Source organism: Penaeus monodon, chromosome 13, assembly GCF_015228065.2.
Source record: "Penaeus monodon isolate SGIC_2016 chromosome 13, NSTDA_Pmon_1, whole genome shotgun sequence".
NCBI classification, from domain to species: domain Eukaryota; kingdom Metazoa; phylum Arthropoda; class Malacostraca; order Decapoda; family Penaeidae; genus Penaeus; species Penaeus monodon.
Window position 1 is genome coordinate 30,906,141 of NC_051398.1, and position 7,500 is coordinate 30,913,640.

Genomic DNA, 7,500 nt, shown 5'->3' on the forward strand with positions numbered 1-7,500 from the left:
GATTTCAACCTGGAGTTCCTTGATGGTCTTGATGAGTTCGCTGAGAGTCTTGACCAGCATCGTGCCTGTGGAAGGTCAGATCTCCGTCAGAAAGGGCGGAGCAGGCGTCTGGCAGCCGGCGGTCGTCTCGGCGCTTACGGAAAGAACTAACTATTCATGCGTCTACTGAATCAGAATTTTATTGGGATTTTGAAGGAATTTTGATCCATCCAGTCAAATCAAAGTAACTGAATTCTAAATTAATTGTAAAACTGTAGTTCTGCTCTGAAATTTCCGAATAATTTAGACTTTTAAAATGAAACTGAAATTCATAAAAAATATATAAGCATATAAGTTACGAACTCTTATTCTAACTAATACACCAAAAAAACGACTTACCTCTCAGTAGCAACAAAAATATGCTGAATCTTTACTGTTGAACAAAAGATTCTAATATATTTTGATACTCACTCCAAAGTCGCTTACACATACATACCAAACACACACACACACACACACACACACACACACACACACACATCTATAATGATAGGAAATGCCGAACATATCCAATAAATGCAGACACATACATGAATCTTCAGTCTGTCATACATTGCATATACAGATTTCTCTAAACAGGAATATTGATAAAATACATCCTAAACAAAATCCCTCCCTTTCTCGTAGAACATTAATGTCACAAGAAATCACGCATGCAAGCACGCATACACACACACACACACACACACACACACACACACACACACACACACACACATGCACACATTGACCCCTACAGCCGCCTGCCGTAGGATCCACCTCCTTCCCAAGCCGGGTTCCCGACGACAGGGCAAAGGGCGCCGCGGATACTTACTGGTCTCTTCCTCGTGGGTGACGGGAATGTCTCCTGCAAGGGGTCAGAATGCATCACATGCTTCGTCCTCGTCACTGAGTTGTGTCGAGTCAGAAATAACATCTTTGGGGCAAGTTATGGAATTATTTTTTTAAAGGCTCTTTTTTTAGGCCGGCCAGTTTTTCACCTTTCTTTTTTAATGAGGATGTTCCCTTCTCTTTGGACAGGGAATGATCCTAGAGGCTCGGCAACACACACTGGGAGGCTTGTCTGTCTACCTCCCGACTGCACTTTAGGCAAATAAATCAATAATGATAAAAAGAACAATAAACACAGCCTTCATGACCGAAGTGAGCGGATCGTCCTCAAAAACCTTGAGGAAATCTGCTTCCAGCGCGCATGACTTCCAACTAAGGGAACCCAATAGGCAGAAAACCGTGACATGCCGCAATATCAATGAATCCAGAGAAGATATGCATAAATAATCTGCTCTTTATTGTTCTATTCTCCTTCTTTTGTCTCTTTTTTCCCTCCATTTCGCAGATTTCTCCTCAAGGTTTCCAGCAGATGATCATCGTAACAGCCGCGGTGCACCCAGTAGAGAGGGGTCGGGGAGCGGGAGGGGGAGGAGGGGGAGGGTGCTCGAAGCTCCCGGTCTCGGGTATGCAACAAGGAGCGCCCGCGCCTGCGACGACGCCTCGGCCACGCCTGCTCAGGGAGGCGCCCGAAAAAACCTTCACCCTCGCCCGGCTCTTCGTAATTCAGGATTTTTTTACTAAAGGTAACTGCCAATCTTAATTCTGCCGGATTTGTTCTTTCGTTTTCCCCGATCTGCCGAGGGCGTGCGCCGAGGCGTCGCGGCGGGGCCCCTCCCTTCCGACTCGACTGACCTGACTTGTACGGCTCCACGAAAAGCTCTTTGGCTCCCACCACCTCCTGGTGGCTCCGAGCGTGGCTCTGGGACCTCCGGGTAGCAGGAGTACTCAGGCTTGCGCTTTGGGAGTAGCGAACTCCGTAAAAGCGAGAACCGCCCTGACGGCCACCATGGGAGTGGCCACCTGGGGGGGAGGGGGAAAGACTGACTCCGTAATGCTGCCGGTTGCACCTCCTCGGTCTCGGGTCTTCGGGTCTCTGCTCCGCCGGCGTGCGAGGGACGCTCCGAGCTTTGCGTTCACATGATATCTAGCTTGTCTTTATGCTTACTCTAATACTGACAGGAATTGGTAGCACAAAAATGCACTATATGTCTAATACATACGAGAAAAGTTTACACATGAAGTCAAATCTTTAAATCTTAATTCAACATCTAAGAGAAAATGGATTAACCCAAAAAACAAAATGATTACTTTAGAATTGGAACGAAACAAAAATGAACACATGTGACAAAAAATAACAAAACAAAAAGAAAAAAAAACGAAACGCCATTTTTCGCTGATGCCAACACTAGCTTTTGGTTCAGCCACAGGAAGCCAAGCGAGCCTACAACCTTTCGGTTATCTACAGGAGACGCAGCAGCAGCATTTTGGAGCAGTGACTTTTGGGAGCTCGGAAAGCTTTCCTGCCTCTTCCAGTTACTATTCTTTTTAATTTTGAGCTTTTTGAAAATCGCTGATTTCGCCAAAACATATTTCCTTGGAAAGCTAGTGAAGTAGTAGATCATTTTGTTTGTTTTATATATCTAATAAAGGCATATATACAACAGTATATGCATATATATAAATATATATATACATATATATATATATATATATATAATATATATATATATATATATATATATATATGATATATATATATATTATATATATATATATAATATATATATATATATATATATATAATATATATATATGATATAATATATATATAATATCAGTAGTATATTATTATATATTATATATTATATATATATATATAATATATATATATATATATATATATATATATAATTCCGAAGGCATCCCAAAATTCAACTTTTCGTGGGCCAACAATCAGTCACATTGTAATTTTAACAAAATTTCAAACAATAACAGTCAAAGATGTATATTAATCTGCTCTAGATATTAAATTGCTTAAAATATTATCAAACTGCTTAAGATAATATTAAACTGCTTAAGGTATTATCGAACTGCTCATAAATATTAATAAAACTGCTTCAAAATAACGTCTTGGTGAGAGGAAAAGCTGGAGAAGAGAGTGTTTCTGAGATCAAGACTCGCATGCGGTCAGGGAGACAGAGGAAGCTCAGGTCAGCTGTTTGGTCCACGGTTCACGGGTTAGATTTCGGTCAACAGCGGGAAGGTCAAGAGAGGTCAGGTAATGTGTGATCGGTAACGATATCTTTTCATAAATCACATGATAAATCACGTTACCAGTCTGCAAGTGATATCATCGCAGACTTCATCGTTTTGGAAATTATATCAATGACGTCATTGTCATGAGAATGACATGATCGAAGATGCCACGATACCTGTCGTGACCTCTGTGACCTTGTGGGACTAATAAAACAAGGTGAAGTTGAAGCGAAAACCCACAGATAGGCTCATTGCAGGTGGTTTAATCTGTTGCAGATGGTGCATCATGGCACTGTCCTTTGTGATGTCATGAAGCCATCGCAGTTAGTTGTCTCTTAAATCCTCAAGTTATGGTGTCTTACTGACGCCTCCACACACACGCAGCCGAGGGGACGGAGGAGAAGGGGCGTGTCGCTCCTGCTGCGCCGGAGGACACGCCGGCATGCACGTCTCGCGTCGTCGGGGGTGGGGGGGGGGGAGAAGGGCGTAGGGGATCGGAGTCGAGAGGAGTAAGGGTCAAGCCCCGAGAGTACCACAGTATTAATAAAGGTAATTACAGCTTCGTCCCTTCGTCGTCGAAGGGAGGAGGAGGAGGAGGAGGAGGAGGAGGAGGAGGAGGAGGAGGAGGAGGAGGAGGGGTAGAAAGGCAATTGGACGAGATAACGGCAGAGGAGGAGGCAGAGGAAGACTAAGCCGAGGAGGGGCAGGAGAAGACCTAGGACAAGGAGGAAGATAGAAACAAACAAAAAATGATTAAGAAAATACAAGGACAAGGACGATGAGGACCAGGCGTATGACAAGGACAAGGAGGGTCAGCTCTAATAAAAAAAAAAATAAATAAATAAAAAATAAAAGAGAAAAATCTCAAAGACAACAGCCCCTCCTCTCTCCCGGCGTCCCTCAGGAGGAGGAGGAGAGGGCGGAGCCAGGAGGGCGGAGCAGCCACTACTACAGGCACGAGCATGAGATGGACGTGTTGCCCGGGCCTTACCTCTGTGGAGAGGGGTGACGGGCTGCGTGAAAATGGGACAAGGTTCACCGAACTGCAGGTTCTGACACCTCGCAGCTGGAGAGCGGCGGGCGGGGGAGGGGGAGAGGGAGAAAAGAAAGAGCTCCGTCACTAAGGGCGTCTCGTCACACACACAGGAAGCCACACACTGTCAACGCTCGGGGGAGGGGAGGGGGAGGGGGTACCACCGACTCTGCCTGCACGCCTGTCGAAGTCGCCGCTGTCATAAACGTCTGCATTTCCTTGTTTAATTGTTAGCATAATGTTCGCATTTATAATTAACGGTACCGTAGTCATCGTTATGAGTAGTCATTATTATCAATATTGTATTTACCTCTATTCATATCAGATGATAATGCTAAGGATTATCATTATCATACTACTAACAGTTTAACCAATGATAATGACGACATGAAAAGTCTTAACAGACCAACGAGAACGACAATAATATCGACAATGCTAATCAAATATAAGTAAGAAAATTCATTAATAAAAAAACACGTCAACTACCATTGTCCGCCCCTCCATCTGATGGTTATTTTTCTGCAGCGCCGCATGCACCGACGATGACTTGCATGATCGCTCAAGATAACAAGTGTTCGGCCGCAAGGAGACAGCGTAAAGTGTACACAACATACACCCACATATCACTCGTGTCAGAGAATGAATAGGCGCACGGGCGTGTATTTGTCGCGTTGCCATAAGTGCATGGGGTGTGTGGCCAGCTGTCTATTCAGATATGTGGGCGTATGTATGCCATGACGGGGCTTTCTCTACGTATCAAAAAAGTCCCGGGGATATACTCGGATAAAGATTAGGTATCAAAACGCATGGGCGTCCAGGGCGTGAGTGTGGCGTTGCACGTGGACCTTGGGCGTGGGCGTAAGCAGTGGTGGTCTCTTCCCCCCCCTCCCCCCTCCCCAGCGTCGCAAAAAGCAAGACCCGCTGCGACACAGGTCAAAGAGGAGCCTAGAGGAGATGGGTTCAGTTACGTCCAGTCGTAAAGAGGATAATTTATGTCGGACATTTTGATCTTTCCAGATAGCTTTTGTGCTTGGACTCAAATAGGAGATGTGTTCGGGTTTGTGTTCAGAAGGAGAGAAAGAGAGAGAGAGAGAGAGAGAGAGAGGGAGGGAGAGGGAGAGAGAGAGAGAGAGAGAGAGAGAGAGAGAGAGAGAGAGAGAGAGAGAGAGAGAGAGAGAGAGAGAGAGAGAGAGAGAGAGAGAGAGAGAGAGAGAGAGAGAGAGAGAGAGAGAGAGAGAGAGAGAGAGAGAGAGAGAGAGAGACGGAGACGGAAACACAGACAAAAAGAGAAAAAGATCGAGAAATAGGTAGAGTGAGAGAGAGAAATGAATCGATAGGTAGATACAGAGAGAAAAAAAGATCGTTATGGAGAAAGAGAGAAATAGATCTATAGACAGAAAGAGAATCATCACAAAAAACAGGGAAAACCAATAAAAAAGATAATCAAGATATGCAGTCCAGCTGGTGTTTGTTAATTGGCCAATTGCTTCAGAAAGTAATTTACACTTTCCAAAAACAAAACCCGAAATAAAGAAAAGAGAAAGGGATGTGTTATAGTTCCTTTAAAATGCACACATTTAACCATTCGTTACACCTTTAAGAATACATATATATTTTTACTTTTTTCATTTTTTTATATATATATTTACTTTATTTTAGCAAGCATTTTTGAAATCACATCCATACCCATCTTATATCTACCTTTAAGATATTTAGATAACAAATAATAGACATCATTTAGAAGAGACATCAAATCCAAATGGATGCAAATTACTACACCAGAAGTGAATCATGTAATAAAGGGTCAAAGGTCAAAGTCAATTGCGAACTCTCAGTCTCTTATAAATGATGGGCATTTTGACAGCTATAAATAAGAACATAGCAGTTTAAAGTCTAAATCTTAAGCACTAACAAACAATATGCTTTATGTTTCAGATTTAATGTGGAGAGTTTATGGGTGGTGAGAGAGAGAAAGAGAAAGGGGAAGGGAGGGAGAGTAGGAGTGAGTGAGTGAGTGAGTGAGTGAGTGAGTGAGTGAGTGAGTGAGTGAGTGAGTGAGTGAGTGAGTGAGTGAGTGAGTGAGTGAGTGAGTGAGTGAGTGAGTGAGGATAATGATAAAGATGGAAGGGTGGGATGAAAGCAGAGATAAGTCAGTAATAACAACATAAGATGAATCAGACGAAAAATACAAGGAAACGGTAATAAAACCTAAGGCAAGGAGAGGAACAGAAGCAGACGGTGAAAGAGCACAGAACGGCTGAGGAAAGCAGTGCGAGTGGCAGGAAGAGACGGAGAAGAGAGGCAGTGAGCGACACCGAAGGTCAACGAGTGAGTGACAGCTGAGAGATGAGTGACAGTTCCAATAGGATAAAAACAGCGAATGACAGGTGAGTGACAGTGACATCCAATGAGAGAAGTTGAAGAAGTGAATGAGAAAGAGGGAGGGAAAAAAAAGAGACCAGGAGACAGGAAGCGATCGGAATAGAGCCTAGGGACGTACCTCTCCTGTAGGTGTAAACTTCGTTGCCCTGAGCTTGAACGGAGCCCGTGTCTTCGCCGTCCGAGCAGCCCACCTTCTCCAGGAGCTCCAGGATGTCCGTGTCCCAGTCCATGCTCACGTCCAGGTGCCGCAGCCGGTACTGGGGAGGGAAATGGTCACCTTGAGGATTGGCCGATTGAAGGTTTAACGATTGGTAGTTTAAGATTTTAAAGGTTGGTAGGTTTAGGGATTTGTAATTCTAGAGATTGTCAGGTTTAAGTTTTAAGGATTCGTACTGCTAAGGTTTGTCAGTTTTAAGTCTAGGATTTGGCAGTTTTAAAGTGTGGCAGTCTGATGGAATGGCTGTTTTTAGGGACTGATATTTTTGTGGATTGGTAATTTTAACGATTAATGAATTCCAGGCATTGGCAATATCAAGCATTGATATTTCCAAGGGATTTAGTAACTTAATGGATTGGTAATTCTTGAAGATTATTCATTTCAACATGTAATGAATCCTATAATGAAAAGGATGCAGATGATTCCGAAGAAGACGAAAGTAGGGAAACGTCACTTATACAACTTGAATCGTTAACTTTTTTATTTTCTTATACACTTTTATTCATCATCCGTCATAAAGAAGGACAATACAGCTTCAAAATATATCGGATATATTCAGTGTCTGAACGTCTGACTATACAGGATATACTTAATCATTCCGCTGGTTCTGCCGCCTGAGAGTGTTAAATAAATCAATTTTAAAGTCGTAGTTGTTCTCGAAGGCCCCCGCTTCTCCCACAGCCTCCCCCCCCCCCACACTGACTCCCCCCTCCCCATGCAAGGAACCGGGGGTTACATTGTG

At 43.5% G+C, this 7,500-nt stretch overlaps 1 protein-coding gene across 6 annotated transcripts in view; it reads right to left on the reverse strand.

The window, feature by feature from the left end:
• The window catches only part of LOC119580236 (cartilage oligomeric matrix protein-like), a 102,054-nt gene that overhangs the window by 20,921 nt on the left and 73,633 nt on the right, over positions 1–7,500 (reverse strand). Inside the window, exons 4-8 of one of the 6 annotated variants that reach the window (XM_037928254.1) lie at positions 6,660–6,798; positions 4,118–4,192; positions 1,723–1,890; positions 854–886; positions 1–65 (exon numbers count right to left, since the gene is read on the reverse strand). The exon at positions 1–65 is cut by the window's left edge and continues 9 nt beyond it. In XM_037928254.1, the coding sequence (XP_037784182.1) occupies positions 1–65; positions 854–886; positions 1,723–1,890; positions 4,118–4,192; positions 6,660–6,771 (453 nt within the window). In that variant the 5' untranslated portion in view covers positions 6,772–6,798. The remainder of the gene's footprint in view (positions 66–853; positions 887–1,722; positions 1,891–4,117; positions 4,193–6,659; positions 6,799–7,500) is intronic. The other 5 variants (XM_037928256.1, XM_037928258.1, XM_037928255.1 and 2 more) reach the window with 5 other exon arrangements.